We start from the raw sequence: 23,364 nt of genomic DNA on the forward strand, positions 1-23,364 counted from the left end.
AGCTGTCAGACCTCTTCCTCCTCCTCTCGCTCTTGGGGAGAATTTATCTCCTCAGGGAGGCCAGGTGGGCGCAAAGTTAGATCAAGTGCTGGCTTTTCTAGAGACCACTTCTTTAAAGATACAAAACAACCTGTTTTGTGATGTCATTTTGCTAAATTATTAAATTGTCTAAAAATACCAATTAATACGTTTTAGAGCCCATTTCCCCTATATTTACCTAACAGTTGTTCATTCCTGTTGTAGGTGCTGGAGATCAGAATTTATTTACCTCCATTTACCCGACACTTTCCCAGCAGCTTCCAAGAGAACCGATGGAATGGAGGAGGTATGGCATCTCCCTCCTTGTTTTGTAGGTGTTTGTGTGAGTGAGTGAAGCAGTGAAAGTGAGAGCCTGAGTTCTAAGGAGACTGAGAAGAAGGCCCCGTAATCTGTGAGCCTTTTTTAAGGCTTGTTTTCTGAACAAGACCTAGGATGATAGAAATGGGACACGTCTTCAGAGCTGCAGGCCCCTTGTATAGAGGTGACTTCTGACTCCTGGTGGCATTCTGTTAAGGAGATGTGCACCCATATTCCTCAGTAGAGCTGGTGCCTCTGCGTCTTAACCAGGGCTTTGTCACCCTGAGTGCCTGGGCTCTTAAGGATGAGAAACTGGACAGAGGATGATCTTTAAAATTAGGAGTGCCATCAGATCAGTCCTCCCGTTGGCTCTGTTGTTTGTAATTTCTAATGACTTGTTCTGAGGAAATAACTGACTTTTGACTTCCCTGGTGGCTCAGATGGTAAAGCATCTGCCTACAACGCGGGAGACCTGGGTTCGATCCCTGGGTTGGGAAGATCTTCTGGAGAAGGAAATGGCAACCCACTCCAGTATTCTTGCCTGGAGAATCCCACAGACGGAGGAACCTGGTAGGCTACAATCCATGGGGTCGCAAAGAGTTGGACACGACTGAGCAACTTCCCTTCCCTTCCCTTAACTGACTTTTAATTATTTCACTGAAAAACTAACTTCTGGTAAGATTAGATGTTATTTGTAGAAAGTGTTTAGATTGTTAACCCTGTTTATTAATAATATTTATATTGTTAATACCTGTTAATACTGGCAGTCTGATTTTAACCAAGGTGAATGAAAAATTTCCTGTTGTTATTCATGCTCATGTAATTCTGTTTCTTGCTACATTATTCCTTTCTGACCACCAGTTTTTACCCTCCTGACCTGAAGAATTAACATTCTGGATGACTTTACCAGGGTCTCTGTTGAGTCTAGTCTAATCTTTGTGCCTGCTTAGTGTTACAAGGAATGTATTTATTTACCAAAATGTAATATAAAGAATGTACAGGACTGGGAGAATTCTCTTACAGGAAAATTATTCAACTATTGAGGCCCAGTGCTGTGAATGAGAGAAAACAATTCAGCAAATGGAAGAATTTAATAATATCTGAAGAAATGGAGTGATCTGGAAAGGATTTCAAACAAGTATACATTATTCAAACATTCAGAAAGATAAAAGAAATGAGAAATGGGCTTATGAGGAAAAAATGGAATGGAGACCCTGCATATATTTAATACGCATATTCTTTTCTTCACCTTCTTGAAAACTAATTGAGAGAAGAGTACTGGAAAGGCCTAAATGTTTAAGGACAGAGAAGGCAGAGGAGGCAGCAGCAGAGACCTGGTTATCTTTCTGGGAGCAGAAGGATGGACAGAGGAATGGGAGGGAAAGCCCTCTGTGTGTCTGCAGAGGGGACACCCTGAGAAGCAGACGGGTCCCTGACAGGTGACAGGGCCCAGGACTTTGGGAGAAAAGGGCAAGACCAAGACCAAGTGCAGAGGGGTGTATGTGTGTGTGTGTGTGGCTCTTTAGTACTGTTTGACATGTTAAAGTATGTATATTTCACTTTGGCAAAAATGTAATTGATTAGATATTGGGAAACAAAATTGAAGCAGAAACTTGACTTCATGCACTGAACTTCTGTGTAGCTGAAGAACAGAGTGATGAATTGGGAGTTTGCACTTGGGAACTCCGGAGTTGAGAGCTGAGAGCCAGAAATGGAGGTCCGAGAGGAAAGCTGAGCCGTGAAGGCTAAGTCCATAGGTTTCCATGTCTCTGTAGTAGGTATTTCAGAAGTGATTGTGGAGTGGGTGGAGAGACCAGCCCTGCTTGAGGAACTGGTGTCCAGGTTTTCCCAGAAGTGAGTTCAGAGATTTCGGGGGCTGCTGGATGTGAAGCAGAATGAAAACAAAACCAAGCGAACAAAAAGCCACATCAGGAAATAGGGAGAAAAGAAAAACCGAGTCTGCAGTCTCTAACAGCAATTAAAATGCAGCCTAAGATAGAGCACTGAAGAGGAGCACCCAGAATCGAAGGCTGTACCTTGACTCTTGGTTGTGTCCGACTCTTTGCGACCCCATGCAGTCCATGGAGTTCTCCAGGTCAGAATACTGGAGTGAGTAGCCTTTCCCTTCTCCAGGGGATCTTCCCAACCCAGGGATTAAACCCGGGTCTCCCTCATTGCAGGCAGATTCTTTACCAGCTGAGCCACAAGGGAAGCCCCGCCTTGACTTGAGTTCTAAGGAGACTGAGAGTTGAGCTCTGAGAAGCCCCATCTTGACTCTAGAGTTGTGTATTATTCCCAGTCACGCAGCAGGAAGACGGTCTCAGCCTCCCCCGGCCTTGAGACAGGGTACCGGCTGGGCCCGGGGTGTCTGCGCACCACCACACCGTGCTCTCCAGAGCCCTGCTCCCGTCTTACATTCGCTGCCGCCACAGCATGGAAATAGCTGGAAACATACTGTCAACAGGAACACCTTCAGATGTGTATGATCAGAAGCTGTACTACTGTCTCTGAAGTAATTAAGGAATGTGTCCCAAGGAAAACACGTGTCAGGAACATGAACCCTGAATTCACAGAGTGAAGGGAGCAGCTGCCTGAAAGCAAGTCATAACAAATATTTCACTATTTTATGGTGTCAGTGCTTTTAAAAATTAAAAATATAAAATTTCAGAGTGTGGAAGAAAGCAGAAAGAAAACTGTAATATCTTTGTCCCGTTCAAGGATAGACACTTAACTGTAGTTTTTGAAAGGGAAATTAAAGTTTATGCATTTAAATATTAAAATGTAAATAATAACAGAAAAGAAATAGAAGATTAAACTTTCAAGGTAACATAGAAAAAGGAAGGAAAAAGAAAACTTGATTAATCTCACCAAAGACAGAAAAAAACTAGCGTGAAATAGAAAATCCACAAGTTAAAGCATAATAGCATTCAGTATGGTGGTTTTCAGTTTATTCATCATGGAGACTCCTTAGGTTAGACAAAAAGAATAAAATCCACCTGTAGATATTTAAAAGAGACACAACTCACTAGAGGTGGAAAACAGAGGTGTGCAAAAGAGACGTATGTAGTCTAATTTATTTTTAGAAGTATAATTAAACAGTGTCCATACTCTATGATAGCCATCAATTAGATGCGTGTAGCTTGTGGGACCTTTGTTCTTGGATTGAGGAAAATTGGAGGATGGGACATCCCTGGTGATGCAGTGGGTAAGAATCTGCCTTCCAGTGTAGGTTTGGTCCATGTTCCAGGAAGATCCTATGTGCCACAGACCAATAAGCCCGTGACCCATAGCCACTGAGGCTGCGCTCTAGAGCCCAGCAGCTGCGAGCCCATGCACCGCAACTGCTGAAGCCTGCGTGCCCAGGGCCCAGGCCCTGCAACGGGGGCCCGCACACCGCAGATGCTGAAGCCTGCGTGCCCGGGGCCCAGGCCCTGCAGCGGGGGCCCGCGCACCGCAGCTGCTGAAGCCTGCGTGCCCGGGGCCCAGGCCCTGCAGCGGGGGCCCGCGCACCGCAGCTGCTGAAGCCTGCGTGCCCGGGGCCCAGGCCCTGCAACGGGGGCCCGCGCACCACAGCTGCTGAAGCCTGCGTGCCCGGAGCCCAGGCCCTGCAACGGGGGCCCGCGCACCGCAGATGCTGAAGCCTGCGTGCCCGGAGCCCAGGCTCTGCAACGGGGGGTAGTCCCCACTCGCTGCAGCTAGAGAGAGCCCACGAAAGCAGCAAAGACCCCGCGCAGCCGACAATAAATTCAAAAGTTGTTTTAAAAAGTTTTCTTGAGATGTCTTTTAAAAAAATTGAAGGATGGGTGGTTACCACTGTTTATGCTGTGCAAACAGAAACCTGTTCTTTTTCACCAGACAGTTCTCTTTTTTGGATAATGCAGTTTGTTGCAAAAACACGAGAGCAGTTTAAAGCTTTGGTAGTTTCAAACTGCACTTTTGACATTTGGGAAACACTCTGCTTCCTTTATGGTGACTGTATACTGACATTTATTTTTCTCAGAAGTCTGTATTGTTGCAAATGGAGTTATGAAGAGCTTTGACACATGAACTGTGTTTAAAGTGATTTATAGCATCTTTTCAAATGGAACATATACTAGTTAAAACTCAGGGTTAGTATCACCTATGCACTTCTGAACGCACAGATATGATTGGATTGTTGTCTTTTTTCCCCTTTTCCTTCTGCTGAACGCTCTCACGTTTCTCTGACTCGTTCACAATTGTTAATAGGTCCTATGGCCGGGCTCCAAAGATGATCCACCTGGAGTCTAACTTCGTTCAGTTCAAAGAGGAGCTGCTGCCCAAAGAAGGGAACAAAGCCCTGCTGACCTTCCCCTTCCTGCACATTTACTGGACAGAGTGCTGTGTGAGTATTCATTCCGGGGAATGTTACAATGGGTTGAGAACTCACGGGTCTGGGTTTTGCTGAGACAGCTATACTTTTTAAAGTTTACTGTTTTAGTTTTTTGGTATTCTCTTTTCTCTGTTCTTCAGTGTGTGACTTTGCCATGGCTTATTTCTGCTCTGGCGCAGTGCAGTGTTCTCATCGTAATCACCAAGTTACAGTCGCCACGTTACTGCCTGTGTTTCCAGTTCTTGTGAGCCGTCTCCCTGTGTCCTGGTGGGCACTAGCTATTTCTAACATTTCCTTTCAGCTTTGTTTTCCTCGCACCCTGTAGTCACCACATGGCTGTTATTCTCCTTGAGAATCCTTGCCTGTCTCTGGGCCTGGTTGGCAGGTTCTCTGTGGGCAGGGATCTGTCTCCCAACTCACCCCCCGAGTCTGGTGCAGGAAGTGCTCTGTGATGGCCCGTTGAGAGAGCAGACACTGCTGCTGTGGGCACCCTGGCCTTTACTCGTACTTGGCAGTTCTGTACTCATGAACCTGAATTCTTCTTTCATGAATGAATAGAAAATTCTGTGGATCATTTGTTCTATCTGTTTCAACTCTAACAAAATAAGCATTTAGCATTGTACAGAGTACATGAATCATTACACATTGTGACGTTTTAACCTGGATCTGAGGATGCCAGAGTAGTTTTTGTAGTTCTTATGAGAAAGGACTGGAAGCTCACGCCTGGGCTCCCTTCACCCCACGTGCTTTTGACGTTGCTGACTTTGTAGCCTTTCCCTGTGAAGTCACATGGGACAGGCTTCTTCCCTGGGAACTCTTAGGCTAGCTTGTGTGAGGTGTTGTCCACCAGGGGGCCTCGTTAGAGATGCGACGCCTGGGGTTTTATTGGACCAGGCACATAGGCAGCCTCTGCCTGGCACCTAGCAGTGCTCTGAACTCCTGGGGAGCACAGAGGTCAGCACAAGCCATGTGATGGGCGCAGTGTGTGTGCAGGGAGGCACTCTTGTGGCACAGTGACGGGAATCCTCCAACATCCAGATTGGATTTAGCCCAAGGCTGACTCTTCCTGACCCAGACATCACCACAGCCTGCACACCTTCCCAAGTTATCAGAAACCCGTGTGGGTTTCTCTTTCAGTGCTTTACAGTTCATTATCCTTATTTTGATGTTCAAGTTATCTCAGGTTTGGCCAGTGAGAGTCACTTCAGACTGGCTCCTGTGGCCTTCTGAGCACTTTCTAACTTTCGGCATGACAGTATTCTGGGTTCTTGTCCCTTTGCTACCCCTGTGTTGGAATCAGCCGTTTTTTCTCAAGGCCTTGATCCCCTGGCATGGCGGGAGTGGCCCTGCTACTGCGCCAGTGGACTCCACGGGGCTCTGAAAGCACGTGTCTTAGAAATCATGACTCAGTACTGATGCCTCTGGTTTTAGCCTTACCCCAGGGCGCTTTCTTGCCTTAACCTGTTCTGTGTTTGTATCCACCCTGGCCCTGACAACGTGGGCACATTCACTTATCTGCTCAGGCCTGCAGTGTGCATAGTATAGTTTCAGAGTTGCCATACCCACACGACAGCCTGAAACAGGCTGGCTGAGAAGAGTTTGGAGCTTGTGTGCAGTGCGTGCTTTCCCTGGCCTGACAGCCCATGTTCAGACCTGGTTGGGCTGGTCACTGTCAGGGGTCATTCTTTTCAGTGTTTGCCTAGTTGCCCTGGCATGTTTATTTTTTCATATGAACCTTAGTATTAAATTCCTTTTCTAAGTATTTTACCTTTTTTGTTGCTATGGTCAGTGGGATTTTTTTCTCACATTATAATATCTTCCAGTTGGTGATTTTTTGTGTATATGGAAACTGTTGGGTTGGTTTTTTTTGTGTTTTTTTTTTCATGTTAACCTTGCTGAATTTTTTTTTATTGTTTGAGTTTGTTTTGTCATTGGTTCTCAAAACCAGTGTTTGCAGGCCCCAAAGTCTGGGGTTTTCCAGTCATCCTATGATGCCACCTGCAGAGAGTCTTACTGTTTCCTTTTCAATTATGTCTCAGAGTACTTTCCTGGTCTAGGACATGGTCTGTTAGTGGTGGAGACAGTGAGTATCTTTTCCTTGTTCCTGATTCAGTGGGAATGCCTGTGATTGGTACCCCCCAGTAAGTAGGGCGATGGCTGTGGGAATCAGGTGGATTTGAGTCAGTGTGTGAAGGAACTTCCATCCATTCCTATTTTCTTGAGAGTTTTTAAAATTAGGAATACACTGTTGAATTCTGTTAAAGGCTTTGTCATACCTGGTGGAGATAATCATATGATTTTTCTCACTTCAGTTCAGTTCAGTCCAGTTCAGTCACTCAGCCGTGTCTGACTCTTTGCGACCCCATGAATCGCAGCACGCCAGGCCTCCCTGTCCATCACCATCTCCCAGAGTTCACTCAGACTCACGTCCATCGAGTCCATGATGCCATCCAGCCATCTCATCCTGGGTCGTCCCCTTCTCCTCCTGCCCCCAATCCCTCCCAGCATCAGAGTCTTGTCCAGTGAGTCAACTCTTCACATGAAGTGGCCAAAGTACTGGAGTTTCAGCTTTAGCATCATTCCTTCCAAAGAAATCCCAGGCTGATCTCCTTCAGAATGGACTGGTTGGATCTCCTTGCAGTCCAAGGGACTCTCAAGAGTCTTCTCCAACACCACAGTTCAAAAGCATCAATTCTTCGGCACTCACCCTTCTTCACAGTCCAACTCTCACATCCATACATGACCACAGGAAAAACCATAGCCTTGACTAGACAGACCTTAGTCGGCAAAGTAATGTCTCTGCTTTTGAATATACTATCGAGGTTGGTCATAAGTTTTCTTCCAGGGAGTAAGTGTCTTTTAATTTCATGGCTGCAGTCACCATCTGCAGTGATTTTGGAGCCCCCCAAAATAAAGTCAGACACTGTTTCCCCATCTATTTCCCATGAAGTGATGGGACCAGATGCCATGATCTTCGTTTTCTGAATGTTGAGCTTTAGGCCAACTTTTTTTCTCTCCTCTTTCACTTTCATCGAGGCTTTTTAGTTCCTCTTCACTTTCTGCCATAAGGGTGGTGTCATCTGCATATCTGAGGTTATTGATATTTCTCCCGGCAATCTTGATTCCAGCTTGTGTTTCTTCCAGTCCAGCGTTTCTCATGATGTACTCTGCATAGAAGTTAAATAAGCAGGGTGACAATATACAGCCTTGACATACTCCTTTTCCTATTTGGAATGAGTCTGTTGTTCCATGTCCAGTTCTAACTGTTACTTCCTGACCTGCATACAGATTTCTCAAGAGGCAGGTTAGGCGGTCTGGTATTCCCATCTCTTTCAGAATTTTCCACAGTTTATTGTGATCCACACAGTGAAAGGCTTTGGCATAGTCAGTAAAGCACGTTGAATTACATTACTGGTAATGGGTATTTTTGAACTATACTCGTATTCCTGGTATATTCCACTTGGTCAGAGTATTATTTTCTTAATGTGACATTGGTGTCTGCTCATTTTATTTAGGAGTTCTTGCATCTGCATTCACAAGTGCTTGGTCTTTAACTTTTTTGTGTATTGCGTTTATAAGGTTTAGCTATCAATGTCGTGCTTGATTCATAACTTGACAGAGTTCTCCTGAGGAACCATCTGGGCCCGGCACTCTCATTGGATAGTTTCTTGATTATGTTCTGTGTCCCTTCCATGGAAGTTGGTCTGTTTTAACCATTTGTCTACTTTGATAAACTGTGTTATTCTTACAAATTTTACATTTCAGTTAAAATTTAAAATCTCTTTCCATTGAGATGTATGAAGTAGAATCTTTTCGACTTTTAAAATGTGCTCTGTCAATAGTTACTTCTCCATTGTTATTTCTTATTTGTATATTGGTGTTTTTTTTTCTTTCTTGATGAAATTAGCTAGCTTGATTCTCCCCTTTCCTCCAGAACCAGGATTTTCATTTGTTAGTCTGATACACAGTTGGTACGTTTTCTATCTCATTAATTTCTGCTTTCATTTTTTTTTTAACTGTCTCCTTCCATTTGTTTTCTTATAGTTTACTTTGTTCTTTTCCTAATGGTTTTGAGTTGGAAATACATTTATCTTCATTCTTAAATTTTTAGTGATATAGATCTTTAAAGATGTGACTTTAAATATATCCCAGGGCCACAGCTGACACCAGGTGGAGCAGGCGAGCTGTAGACTTGGGAGCAGTCAGTCTTCTGGGCCACTCTGTTCTTAGTGGTTTGTTACAAAGTCATAGATAACTGATTGAAAAGAGAAAAGCAGAGGACTGGAAGTGTTTTGATTGGGATTGCCTTGAAATCATTAATACATTCATCTGAGAAGAATTTTAATGATGATGAATCTTCTCCTCTGGGAACCATTCTTTATGTTCTTTTGTACTGTGTTTTTGTTATGTTTTTCATAAAAGTCTTACATTTTTACTGCATGATGTATTTAGTGTTTACGGACATTATGTTGTTGTTCAGTCACTCAGTCAGGTCCGACTCGTTGCGACCCCATGGACTACAGCACGCCAGGCTTTCCTGTTCTTCACTAGCCAGAGCTTGCTCAGACTTGTGTCCGTTAAGTCAGTGATGCCATCCAGCCATCTCATCCTCTCTTGTCCCCTTTTCTTCCTGCCTTCAGTCTTCCCCAGCATCGGTATTTTCCAATGATTTGGCTCTTTGCATCAGGTGGACATTATAGATGATTTTTTTCCTCCTTAAACTTATATTTCCTAGTAGGAATCCTGTGGAGTTTTTTATTTTTTATTTTTCTGTTTTAGTTTTGGTTATCATCTATTAAGAAAATTTCCATGGGTGGAGAATCCCACCATGGGATTCCCTGGTGGCTCAGACGGTAAAGAGTCTGCCTGCAGTGTCGGAGACCTGAGTTTGATCCCTGGGTTGGGAAGATCCCCTGGAGAAGGAAATGGCAACCCACTCCAGTATTCTTGCCTAGAAAATCCCATGGACAGAGGAGCCTGGTGGGCTACAGTCTGTAGGGACCCAAAGAGTCAGTCATGACTGAGTGACTTCACTTTCACTTTTCCTTTTATTGAGAAAAATTCCTGGAACAAGTTGACAACGTTTAGGATTTTAGATTTAGAAGTAAAATTCCGTTGTGTTATTTTAGTGGTTGCTTTTGGGTTTATAGTCCACACTGTAAGCGACACCTCCTTCCTCCACATCTGTTGTGCTGCTTGAGACAGTATGCGACAGTCACAGCACTGCCTTTCATGCCCCTGCCTTGGGTTAGTGTGGCTTACACTCAGTCTTACGTGTGTGGTAGGCCCCACAGTACATTGTTGTTGTTTTTGCTGTAAACCATCAAGCATGATTTTAAGAAAATAAACCTGGGAAAGTGTGTCTTTCGTATTTGCCTGCATGTTTACCATTTCCAGTGCATCCCCTTCCGTGTGTGGATCCAGATTTTCAGTTGGTATTAATTTCTTTCTGCCTGAAGGACTTCTTTCAATTTCTGTATAGTACAGGTCCATTGGTGACGAGTTCTTCTCAGCCGTTAAATATTTGAGGAGCTATTTATATTGTCTTTATTTTTGGAAAATATTTCCCTGATAGAGAGGTCTTGTTTGAAGGTTCTCCCCGCCCCGCCCCCGCTTTCAGCACCTAGAAGATGTTGCTTCACTGTCTTTGGTTTCCATTGTTACCCATGAAACATCTTTGATTTTTGACTGTTATTTTGTACGTAAAATGTCTTTCCTTTGTTTTTTTTTCCCCAGATTGATCGATTGATTTATGCCTGCACTGGGTCTTGGTTGCTGCCTATGGGCTTTCTCTAGTTGTGGCAAGTGAGAGCTACGCTCTGGTTGTGGCGCGTGGGTTTCTTATTGTGGTGGCTTCTCTCGTGGAGCACAGGCTCTGAGGTGTGCAGCCATAGTAGTTGTGGCTCGTGGGCTCTGGAGCGCAGGCTCAGCATTGTGGTACGTAGGCCCAGTTGTCCCCTGGCATGTGGTATCTTCTCTTACCAGGGATGGAGCTAGTGTTCCCTGCATTGGCAGGTGGATTCTTAACCACTGGACGACCAGAGAAGCCCTCCTTTGTTGTTTTAAGATTCTTTTTCTGTATCAGTGATTTTAAGCAGTTTGATTATGATATGCCATGGTGGAGCTTCATTTCTTGTGCTTGGATTTTGGGTTTTTGTTTTTGCTTTTTTACTTTTGGGATTTATAATTTCGATCAAATTTGGAACATTTTTGGTCATTATTTCTTCAAATATTTTTTCTGATCCTCTTCCCTCCTTTGGGGACGCCAGTTATCTCTGTATGAGGTCACTTGACGTCTCCCAAGTCACTGCACTGCGGCTGTTTCATCAGTCTTTTTCTCTGTGTGTTTCATTTGGATAATTTCTGTTCCTATGCCTTCACGTTAACTGATTGTTTCTTCTTCAGTGTCTAATCTGCTCTTAGTCCTACCCAGTGTATTTTTCAGTTTAGACATTGCGTTTCATCTCTTTGAGTTCCTCAGAGGTCTTCTCCTTCTTTAAAAATATCTTTCCTGTCTCTGCTTAGCATCAGTCTTTCTCTGCCTTCATGAACATATGAAATATGGCAGCAGTAGCTATTTTAATGGCCTTGTCTACTGACTCTGTTATCTGTATTTACTGAGTCTGTTTCTTTTGAGCGATTTTTCCGCTTTTTATAGATTTTATATTCTTATTTCTTTACCTGCCTGGCAGTTTTTTATTGGATGCTAGTCACTGTGAATTTTATCTTGTTTGGTGATGTTATTTTATGTAATCCCAGAAATTTTCTTGTGCTTTATTTAAGTTACTTTTAAATTCGATCCTTTTTATTGTTGTTGTCGTTATTGTTCAAACGCCAAGCTGTGTCCGACTCTTTGCGACCCCATGAGCTGCAGCCGCACCAGGCTTCCCTGTCCTTCACTATCTCCTGGAATTTGCTCAAACTCATGTCCATTGAGTCAGTGATGCCATCCAACCATCTTATCCTCTGTCACCGCTTTCTCCTCCTGCCCTCAATCTTTACCAGCATCAGGGTCTTTTCCAATGAGTTGGTTCTTTGCATCAGGTGGCCAAAGTATTGGGGCTTTAGCTTCAGCATCAGTCCTTCCAATGAATGTTCAGGGTTGATTTCCACTAGGATTGACTGATTTGATCTCCTTGTAGTCCAAAGGACTCTCAAGAATCTCCTCCAGCACCATAATTTGAAAGCATCTTTTTTGGTGCTCAGCTTTCTTTGTGGTCCAACTCCCACATCCATACATGACTATTGGAAAAACCATAGCTTTGACTATATGGACCTTTGTCGACAAAGTGATGTCTCTGATTTTTAATACACTGTCTAGATTGGAGCCTAGTGGGCTGCAGTCTGTGAGGTTGCAAAGGCTCAGACAAGGCTGAGAGACTAAGAACAGCACTAGGTTGGAGGATATATGTGTGTATATGTGTATGTGTCCCCCACATGTGTGTTTACACAGGTGTTTACCTCCATACGTAATTCTCTGTGCCCATGCATGTGAACGTGTGCACACACACAGCCCAGTTCCAGTGCAGCACACAGGGTCAGTCCTCATTCCTTCCCTTTCTGTGTGTGTGACTTTCTCCAGCTGGAGAAGCCAGGCACTCTCCTCCATGATGGGGTTTTCCTCTCTTCACTGTGGTTTCCTGAGAGACCCTTAGCCCCATGGGTTCAGCTTGGGTTCCTCTTCTGCAGAGTCACCGAGCCTCTCTTGGAACGTTTGTTGTTTGCTCACCATCGTGAGCCATGGGCTGGCCTCTGTCCTGATTCCTCTAGGACTTTGGGGGACTCTGTCCTGCCTGCTGCTCAGTGAGGCCTCTTCTGAGAGTCCCTGCAGGCTGCCACCCACAGCGTCCCCAGGAGAGGGGCTGGTGTCCCCTTGGGGTGTGACTGCCCCCCTTGCGGTGGGTTCTGGCGAAGGCCTCCTTGGAGCTTGTCATGTTGCCTCACTTCTCCCTGTCTGGTGGGCCTTGGGATCTGCATCTGTGCTTTGATTTTGAAACTGCCGGATCCAGGGCTGCCGCCCCCTGGCCTTCTGGTTTCACTTTCCTGGGGTCAGGTTGGGTTCTGACAGAACACCAACCTTGTAAAACTTCTGGTCCTAAGCACTGCCATTGTGTGGAAAATAAGCACTATGTGAGTGTGTTACTGTTGGATGTTAATTCACAGAAGTCAGAATTTTGCGGGATGGTTTTCTTTTTAGCCAGAAGTTCTTTTTCAGATTGTAGTTGTTTCAGAGTTACACTGAGGACATAGCAGTTTTTAACATTTTTAAGTACTGCCTTTTGAAACTTTTCACTTACTGATTAAATCAAAGGGAGGTACTTGATACAGAATTTGAGATTTAACTCATTCATGGATCAGTCACATGAGTATTATTCAAAAGAGACTAAAGAAATCCAGAGAAAATATGGGTGGGCAGAATAATAAGGAACCCTTCTCTTCAAAGAGGGAAAGAATATGTTTAGACAGTAGCTATTAATTATAGTTTCCAAAGGTTTTTAAATACCTGATGCTGAAATGAGTTAAGCATCTTGGTTTCGATTTTCGCTCTTAATCTGCTGAGTGGATTCAGGGAGCATAAGATCAGTTGTAAACAATTACAGAGCAAGGAGAATTTGTGTCTCCCTGCTTCTCTCTGGAGGAGAGCCGAGGCTGGGCTTGTTGATTATCGAGGCAGAAGGACTACTGTCTCCAGCAGGCTGGCGTTTAGGCCCCAAGTCAGGAGTAGCCTTGATTTCCAGTCCCATGTTGGCTCCCCTGTTGAGGCCATGGGAATGAGAAACATTTCCAAAAGTCCTGGTTTGTCCTCTTTGACTGGGTCACCTCTACAGCTGCCTTGTCTCTGACATGGCCTGCGAGTGGCGTTGAGATTGGAGTGGTTCTGGGGGCTCCTGGAGTGCCATGGGGCTCTGGAGGAGACCATGGGGAGGCCCCCGCCCCCAGGTGGCAGTGGGCCTGCGGCGGGACCGGCCGCTCCCCTTTCCTGTCATGGCGGGGTCATGACGGGAGGGGAGCCTGCTGTGTTTGGGCCCAGGGCCCTAGCCCTGCAGACCTGGGTTTTAAAATCCCAGCCTTCTTAGCAGAGTGTGTCTTGGTGGGCAGTGTGCTCGGCCCTCTGCCTTTCCAGTTCTTCCTCGTAACGTTGGCGGACCTCCCCTCGGTGCCCTTGGGCTCAGGGACAACGTGCACCTGGGACGTGGTGGGAGCCTGCCCTGAGCGCCCGTAGCTGGGACCGGCCACGGACTTTCCATGGAGTGTCTGTGTCCCAGAGCAGAAAAGCGTGCTGCCTTCTCTGTTATCAGGCTCTTTTGCCAAATAAACTACAGGGTGTTGATAAATCTGCGTTCACGGTGACTCATTTATTTTCAGGATACTGAAGTATATAAAGCTACGGTAAAGGATGACCTCACCAAGTGGCAGAATGTTCTGAAAGCTTATAGCTCCGTGGACTGGTTAATTGTGGTGGTTGAAAATGATGCCAAGAAAAAAAACAAAACCAACATACTTCCTCGAACTTCCATTGTGGACAAAATAAGAAATGATTTCTGTAATAAACAGAGTGACAGGTACGTGTGTGTTTGCGGTTAACCTCATTGGGCTGACGTCTAGGTTCGATAGTTTACTGGCTCCCAGGTGATTGTAAGTATTTGCTCTGCGAGCGCCTGCCCTGCGCCTGGTGCTTGAGCATGTGGCGGATGCAGCAGAGGAGACCAGGCCCCTCCCTAATTGTCTCCTTAATCGAGTCCCTAAAAGGAAAATTGGGTAGAAGTTTTTGTGCATTTCCAGGCTATTGGTGAGTATTGCTGACACGTGTTGTCTTTGCAGCGGCGTCCCAGTGACAGGGAGGGCCCTGCCCGGAGCTCCTTGCCACGCCGGTGCCTGCTCTGTGGACGCTGCTGTGCTCAGATCGGCCCCCACCAGCCCTGACTTCATCTGCTGCTTTGGGTTCTCCTTTTCTGAGTTAACAACACTTGATGGGAATTTCTGAAGCTTAGTTTGTTTGTTGCTTTAATTAATAAGGAGAAGATCTGGAAACAGTAAACATTGACAGTCTTAATGAGGGATGGAGAGTGTAACGGATGTATTGTCTGTTGATAAGCACTGAAGGAAAATACTGTTTCGGTGGTTGCTGTTCATGTAGGTTTCTTTTTTCATCCACCCCTGTAGTAGAGAACTCTGCATCTGGTCGGAAATAAACGTGGATGATTGCAATCCTTAAGGCCTTAAGGAGAAACTACTGGGCCAGTAGACCCTAGCAGCTCATACAGTGAACAAATGCATATTACTCCCACTGGGGAGGGGGGTTAGGAGTGAGCTGCCTAGACCCCTTTATCTTTCAGGGGAAGAAACAGTATCTAATGGGGTGGGGTGACTGAAATTAAGGCTAGCTACCAGTTTTAAAATTTCCTTCTTGGTGCTGATTACTCATCTGGTGGGCCATCTAGATTATGGCTGTTTGACCCTTTGTCCTCTGGTTGATAATCCATAGAATCGGTCCTTCCTGCAGCGGGGATGATGGGGCCAAAAGGAAATGAAACTAAAAATCTGTTCATTTTGCCACTTGCTGGTAATTCAGGTGAAATATTTATAGAGGAGAAATGTTGAGATTCATAGCATCAATATTTAGAAGTTATTTCTGAGTTCAAATTTACTCATCTCTCTATATTGTTTTCAAGGATAGAGAAAGTTACCTTTTCCAACCTGTTGGATGAACAGGTTATCTTTTCCAGATCCACTGGAAACATGTAACTGTATGCTTTGAGATTTGTACACTATGGATACAGAGTTTCTTGTAGCGAAATTGTATCCTACCTTTGTTGTTGTTGTTCAGTCCCTCAGTCCTCTCTGAGTCTGCAACCCTATGTCTGTAGCCCACCAGGCTCCTCTGTCCCTGGGATTCTCCAGGCAAGAATACTGGAGTGGGCTGCCATTTCCTTCTCCAGGGGATCTTCCTGTCCCAGGGATCGAACCTGAGTCTCTAGCATTGCAGGTGGATTCTTTACTGTATGAGCCACCAGGGAAGTGCCAGAAGTTAAGCCCCATCCTTCTAAGCCTTTATTTATTGTTTATTGACGCTCCTCTTGAGCTCAGGCTGCTGGGAGAGACAGACTAACAGTGAGAAGTGTTTCCAGGGGCCACTGACCGCACTGGTCATGGAGTCGGTGGGGCTGAGCTCGGAGCAGCTGGGGCGAGGGCTGGGGAGAGGGTCAGTGAGGGTGTGTCAGCTGAGCAGGGTTGTGTGGGGTGAGTAGAAAGGTGTTGGTAGAAAGACAGGAGAGCCTGAGAAGCTGAGTGTGCTTGAACTGGAGAGAATAGGAATCAGAACTGGACAACCGGGCTGGTCCATGTTGTCATGTACCTCATGTACCTCAGGTACCATGTAAAACACCTGCATTTTAGTCTGTCAGTCGCAGGGAACCCAAAGAAGTTTTTGAAGTGGGCAGGGCACCTGGGATTTGGGAACTGAGGCGCAATCACCTTATTTTCCAGTGCACCCTGTAGATAGGGTCTGAGTCTTGTGACTCATCATAACCCCCCCATCCATCCCACAGCACCTCTCTCGTAACAGCACTCACTGACTGCTTACATGGCCTTAGACCAGCTCACGATGAAACCATTTCCTCATCTGAGGTCTCATCACCTGCCTGATGTTTTTCACCAGTTCTAGAGGGAAGAAAGGAAGAGGAGGGAGGAAGCCAGTTTGCATCCCAAGAACGTGGTCGCTGTTGGGCAGTGGTTCTGTGCTGGAGTGTTTTCTGCATAGTCTGTTCATGTCTTCACAGGTGTGTCGTGCTCTCCGATCCCTTGAAGGACTCCTCCCGAACTCAGGAATCCTGGAATGCCTTCCTGACCAAACTCAGGACATTACTACTTATGTCTTTTACAAAAAACCTAGGCAAGTTTGAGGATGACATGAGAACCTTGAGGGAGAAGAGAACCGAGCCAGGCTGGAGTTTCTGTGAATACTTCATGGTGCAGGTACCTGAGTGATTACATAGAGTGAGACTGCTTCCTTCTCTTTCCCTCCCTCTTCATTCTTGTGAATAAGGCAGCTCTCTTATGGTCATTGATATGGACATATTCCTGGTGGCTCAGTGGGTAAAGCGTCTGCCTACAATGCGGGAGACCCGGGTTCGATCCCTCAGTCAGGAAGATCCCCTGGAGAGGGAAATGGCAACCCACTCCAGTACTCTTGCCTGGAAAATCCCATGGACTGAGAAACCTGGTTGGCTACAGTCCATGGGGTCGCAAAGAGTCGGACACGACTGAGCGACTTTCCTTTCCTATAAGACCAAATGACAGTGTAGTGGCCAGCTTCATTCTCTTGGCTTATTAAGGAAGATCGGAGATGGTCTCCTGAGTAATTCCTGTGTCAGCTGCCTCGCTGCTTCGGAGCTTGGCATCTAGCCTTTTATGAAATGACCTTGTCCTCAGAGCAGTTCTGGTTTTGTTAGTGTCTCGGGCCTCCTGGTTGTCTACTGGTGATGACCCTGATGATGAGATGTCTACTGCCTGCCTGGTGCTGAGTCCCAAGTATGTTTCCTCATAGTTTTATAACTTTGGGTTCCAATGAAAGATTGTCTTAAGCTGGTTTCTTTATTCTAGCTTACAAAAGTGTTCAGGTTTCCAAAAATTGTGGTCTATAATCAGTTCTCTTGTTTTTTAAGAGGAAGAGTGTGTTAAGTGAACAAAGTGATGTGAAACAGAGGAGCTTGGGGGAGGAGACTCTCCTTGCACTGCAGAGGGATAAGAGTGTTGCTGTTAGGGTCCTTGTTCTTTGTTCACCATGTTTTGCCTGGAAAAGCATGATTTTCATATTTCATAATTTTCATATTTAAATATCACTTGTATATTAATTACTGAAGAAATACTGCACTTTGAATCAATAAAAGACCCTAATTAGAAATTTTGAAGTTTGTCTCTTAATTCTGATGCTGTTATCGTGGTGATATTTGGGTGATTTGCGTAACATAAGGGAGTTTGAACGTGTTCATAATTCCCTGTATGACTGACTGTGACAGAACTTTCAGATTACCCTATCTCTTTACCCTTCAATCTTATTAAACTTATTTCCTAAGAGTAAGTGACAAGGAAAGAGAAGAGTCCAAATGAACACAGTGGTATTGGTTTAGAATCAGTGTGAACTCGTGGTTGGATAACTGGATGGCTGGATAGATAGATTCAGAAATATTGACGTATGTGTGAGGGAGGGTTAATACGTGTGCATGTAAATATTGCTTTGCTCTCTCCTCTTATGGGGTCTAGAGAAAATGACGCCTCAGTAGCAGTGAGCAGACTTAGTGTTAAGATCTTGGTTTCTAAACTGCATTCTCCAATAAAAGTTGCCAGGGCTCGTTGTGGACATGATTGGTTCCAGGGCTAATTAGGGAAAATACAATATTTTCTAGAAGCAGAAAGTAAGCAGGTGCTCAAGAAAAAGGTGAACGTCTGTCAAAGGAGCACACACACCACCTCCAGGGGCCTCCTGACACCCAAAGCAGGAGCAGTGTGTGCAGAAAATGAGTAATGACAGACCAGAGGGTCACCCTGTGGGACAGAATTAGTATCCTTGTGTCTCCACAGATATAAATAAGTAGTCGGTTTAATAAGTAAATGAAGGAGAAGATTCCGCTGTTCCATAGAGCAGAATTCTAATTAGGGAGTGTGTGTCCGGGGAGGCAAGGGAAGTACCAAGGACGAGAGGCCGAGCACTCAGGCCTGGCACGTCACAGAGGGACTCTAGGAGTCATGCTGGCCTTTTCTGCTTCTGTCTGTGCATGGTCGTTAACTTGAGTTTCTTTTTCTTAGCATAAACATTATTCAGAATGCTGCTTGCTCTTCTCTGTTGCGATCTTTTGTGGCTTCTTGTTTCAAAACATTGATTTATAATTTTGTGTTTTCCTTTTTAAACTTTTTTTGGGTGACTAGGAGGAGCTTGCCTTTGTCTTTGAGATGCTGCAGCAGTTTGAAGACGCTCTGGTGCAGTACGATGAACTGGACGCCTTGTTTTCTCAGTATGTTGTCAACTTTGGTGCTGGGGGTGAGTAGTGAAGTTCTAGAAACAAGTTTTTTTCTCACCATAGCTTTCCCCACTTTTGACTAGTATGGAAGCTGCTATTTGCCTAATGATTAAATCATCTTCTGTGTTTTTTGAAAAATAGATTATGCAGGATATATTCTCATGGTTGCTATAGGGAATGAAATGAGAGTTAGGTGTTAGTCACACTTGTGGAAGAATCTTGAGGAATGAAAGTGTTGAAGGAGTTGTTTTCAGATATAAAGTGTCATTTTTATAGCTTGAGCTGTCTAGGGATGCTCCCGATTCTGTGCCTCCTTGCTAACATAGTGTGGGGGATCTTTTTCTTTGGTTAAGAGGTTGTCTGTGTAATATTTGAGTGTTCACTACAGTGAGTCTTACATGACACCATTGTAAAGGGTGTTCATCTTTTTAACGATGTCTTAAAGTTTTCTAAAAATACGAAATTAGCACAGTGACCCATGTACAAAGAAAAAAGTTTGTGATTGTGCTCACTGTTCTTTGCTTGGTATTTATTTTGGTAGAAATGGCATCCCAGTATCATGACATTTGTCTGTAGCTTGTTCTTACTAGCAGTCCATCGCAGGCATCTCTTCAGGCTGACGGGTCAGGTGCTAAAGCTGTTTCTACAGTAGCTGCAGAGTGCTTCACAGTGTGGATTCCTTAGACTTGATTCAGCCACCCCTGGTGCTGGGCATTTGGGTTGTCTCCGCTCTTGCTACCACAAGCAGTGCCATAATAGACATCTTTTGAGAACCTTTGTCACGGTGTCTGAAGAGAAGCGTGATTCCCAGGAGCCATTGTCGTGTCTGCTAGGAGACCTGTAGGGAGTGAGGTGCAGGGGCCGCCCCCCTGGCCTGTGGGCCCCGCCCTGGTTCTCAGAGTGATGCGATGTCACCTACTGAGGCCCACTTCCAGGCGGTTTTCATGCAGTTCAGCTTTGGATCTCTTACTTTGCTGAGACACAGACAAAAGCATATAACTAAAGCAATTTACTAGTTAGATTTTGAAAACTTAAAGGGAGTTAAATTACATTTCTTATATCTTACATACCCATATTATACATATATATATGTGTGTATATATATATATGTGTGTGTGTGTGTCTCAAATAGCTTACATGTTTCTTACATTATATTTCACATAGTTTCTTTGTTCTCTCAGTTTTAAAATAAACCTGGGGCAATTTAAAATCCAAAAGTAAGCCCGGACCAGCTTTTACAGTGAAATGATTAGGTGGTTCATTTTTGTTCATTTATACACATACTTCTTGAGAGCCCTCCCTGTTCTAAATACAGTAGGGAACACAGCAAAATTCCTTCTTTGATGGAGTTTACATGAAAGGGAGACATATGGAAAAACAAGTATGTCACCTAGAGTCAGGTAGTGAGGGTAGCAAGTGCAGGCTGGGCGGAAGATGCAGGTATGGGGGGCGGTGGCGGTGAGGCTGGTTAGTGTCAGATGGGGGCCTAAGAGGCCCTCTCAGAGAGGCCTGACCAAACGGGGGAGCCAGGAAAGTGCTGGAGATGGGGCCCCAGCGGAGGGATCTGCTGAGGAAGGGCCTGACGGCAGGGGGGACACCTCACTTTATGGGCAGTGAGCCGCTGAGTCTTAGCTCAGGTCAGTGAGGGAGGCTGTTGCCGTTGCTGGCCCTGCAGCCATGAAGCAGTGCCACCGTGCCAGTGTAGATGTGGACTTCCAGGGAGGTGGCTGTGAGAGAGAAAGGTAGATTAAAACGTTTTTTTCCATTAGATTGAATGACCCTGTTATTGTAGACGCTTGTGTTTAATTTAAAACCATATTTGAGTCTTTGGGCTGTTAGAATCGGGGAGCCTTGTTGGAAATCTCTGACCGTGAGAGGAGGTTCCCTCTGCTTCCCACTGCTACATCTTCCTCGTGCCTGTGGGCCCTTCCTCTGGGAACTGGACTCAGGTGTTGACAGGGTTGAGTGGCGGACAGGCAGGAGGCTTAAACATGTCAGGAAGAGTGTGGAGATGAAAGAAGATAAAGACTGTCCCGTGGCCAGGTTGCTCCCCCGCACACGGTAGGGAAGAACCTGATAGCACGCTCCCACCTGGGCCTCATGCCTCCTCCCAGGTGACTGACGGTGGAGCCTGAGGTGTCCCCGACCCTCGGCCCGGCGGCCTGGTCGCATCCTGGCTTGTTCACGACCTTCGGGGCCTGGAATGGCATTTTGCCTTGTGGCCTCCGTCCTGTCGCCCCATGCCAGCTGCCAAGTGGGTGTCCTTGTAGTGAGCACCCTGTCCTATGTCCCTTGCTGGGTTCCCCACAGCCTCAAGGGGGGGCTGGCGCTTTGGGCCGAACAGCAGTTGGGCCGCCCGTCGGTCCCCTAGGGCTCACAGTCCCACGCAGTGAGGTGAAGGAATCTGCAGTCAGCGCCTTTCACGATGTGTGTTTGTTTAGATGGTGCCAACTGGCTGACTTTTTTCTGCCAGCCGGTGAAGAGCTGGAATGGATTGATCCTCCGAAAGCCCATAGATATGGAGAAGCGCGAATTGATACAGAGGCAAGAAGCCACCCTGTTAGATCTGCGCAGTTACCTGTTCTCTCGCCAGTGCACCCTGCTCCTCTTCCTGCAGAGGCCGTGGGAGGTGGCTCAGCGCGCCCTAGAACTGCTGCACAGCTGTGTGCAGGAGCTGAAGCTCTTGGAAGTGAGTCGTCTCTTTTCCCCATTTACCCGCTTCCTGACTGTTGGCGTAGAAACTGATTAAGTAATTGCTAGAAAATACAACTTCTGCTCTCAAACACAGTGCAGTTCACACTGGCCCACAGTGAGCCTCCTAGATCAATTTCTCAATATAATTTTTACGGTAAGCCTGGCTTGCTCTGTGGGAGCTGGGCCTCACTGATTGAGATCACTCACCTGGGGGACACGCAGAACCAGGTTTCACAGGCAGTGATTGTTTTCTTTCGGAGCTATCCTTTCAGATACATGAATTTGCACACGAGCACGCCAGTAAAAATGTGAGTGACACACAGCACGCTGTGCACGTTAATCAGTAGCTCACAGTTTAATGGAGGTATGTTACAACACATGTATGCATACATGTATGAAGGAACACAGTTAGCTTGAAGGTGTTCATTTGTAGTGAAACACTTGTTTTTCTAGATTAATATCCCCTGGGGCTCTGGACGCTTTTCCTGCCTGTAGCGTTGTAAACATTTTAGTGAGGTAGGGGAGCTCTAGTGACTGACTGTCCATTCCGGGGGTTCTCACCTTTTTTGTTTTAGTGACCTCTTTACATGGGAAACTGCACATATACACACTCCAAATGTTACATACACTTTCAGAGGATTCTTAGGCACCCACTCCCACTCCCTGGTGAAGAACTGAGAGGGTGGTCTAATTCCATTTTATAAAGGAGGAAAGTGGGTGTGGGAGTGGTTAGGTCACTTACGGGTAACATAATTAACTCGTCACAGACTCAGATCCTCCTGGCAGGCTGCAGTCCTTTCTGTTGGGCTCCACACCAGGGCTCTGGAGGCACAGTTAATGAAGACCCAGGGCACTGGTGGTAGGGGTAGTTTTCATATCATAGACATTTCTGTTTTATGTTCCCTACAAAGCTAAATAACAGACTCAATAAGATAAACTGTTTTGCTAATTTCTAAAGAAGAGATGCCTAGCCTAGCTGAATCACAAACTTGAGAATTTAGGACTTTTTATCAAATTATTTTTCTTCTTTGGACATCTAATTGAGCACACGAGGAAAAAAGAACACTTTGCACCTTGAGGTGATGTTCTTGTGGCCACCTGTCACCGAGTAGGTTGAGATAATCTCCTTTGGCCTTCCACTCTAGTTGTACAGACTCCAGGGCCGAGGGGGCTGCCTCATTAATGGGACAGGGCCGCCTGTGTTCATGGGGCCTTGAGATTTACTAACTGAGAGCTTTTCTGTTGTTAGTGGATCAGGGGAAAACAGGGGAGTGTATTAAGAGCCCAAGCAGTCCAGCCTTGGCACCTTCAAATTGGGGTCACCCAGGAGGGCTCTTCAGGACTTAGTGATGGTGTTCTCACTGGAGAGGGCACGTGGGGCGTCAAGCACAGAACTCCTCTCTCTACTCTCTCATCTGAGATTCTCTCTCTAGGTTGTTTTGGGAGCTGGGGGTGGTCCTTATATCTTAAGGAAGTTTTGTGGTTGGCAATAAAGCGGATGAGTTTTATTCTTAGAATTTCTTTAAATTTTTATGGAGACAATGAAAATTCAAGACTCAAAATTATTTATTTTTTCTGCAGATTTGATTCCGCTCTCAAAACTAGAACTCATTTCCTGTGTCTGCTAGCTTTCTTCCTGGTGATTGCTGTTGACAGTCATGTCCGTGGCCAGAGGCCAGCGTAGGGCCTTGGGTTCCCCCACACAGAGCTGGGCAGAACTGCCACTGCAGAGCCGTCCTCAGGCCGCTTGCAGGCTGGGCCAGTATGTGGTGCTTCCAGGGTTAGGTTTGGTCATTTATCCTTTTTAAGCCAAAAGCGTATGTATTGCAACCATTTTGTGCATTTCTTATTGTGATGTTTCTTTTGCAGAAAATGCCTGTGTTTGCTCTTTGTGGTTTGTAAAGCAAGTCATGGTGACTTCCTTGTTGGTGCATCAGTTGATTTATAGTATCTTCTCTGAGGGTA

General features: G+C 45.5%; 1 protein-coding gene across 4 annotated transcripts in view; it reads left to right on the forward strand.

The window, feature by feature from the left end:
* Positions 1-23,364, forward strand: part of TRAPPC10 (trafficking protein particle complex subunit 10) — a 77,176-nt gene that overhangs the window by 18,778 nt on the left and 35,034 nt on the right. For 2 of the 4 annotated variants that reach the window (XM_004003376.5, XM_060406084.1), the window contains exons 2-7: positions 244-325; positions 4,564-4,699; positions 14,054-14,250; positions 16,468-16,663; positions 18,614-18,725; positions 21,147-21,394. In XM_004003376.5, the coding sequence (XP_004003425.1) occupies positions 244-325; positions 4,564-4,699; positions 14,054-14,250; positions 16,468-16,663; positions 18,614-18,725; positions 21,147-21,394 (971 nt within the window). Of the gene's footprint in view, positions 1-243; positions 326-4,563; positions 4,700-14,053; positions 14,251-16,467; positions 16,664-18,613; positions 18,726-21,146; positions 21,395-23,364 lie in introns of those variants that run through there. The other 2 variants (XM_060406086.1, XM_060406089.1) reach the window with 2 other exon arrangements.

This window comes from Ovis aries, chromosome 1 (assembly GCF_016772045.2).
Source record: "Ovis aries strain OAR_USU_Benz2616 breed Rambouillet chromosome 1, ARS-UI_Ramb_v3.0, whole genome shotgun sequence".
Classification (NCBI taxonomy): domain Eukaryota; kingdom Metazoa; phylum Chordata; class Mammalia; order Artiodactyla; family Bovidae; genus Ovis; species Ovis aries.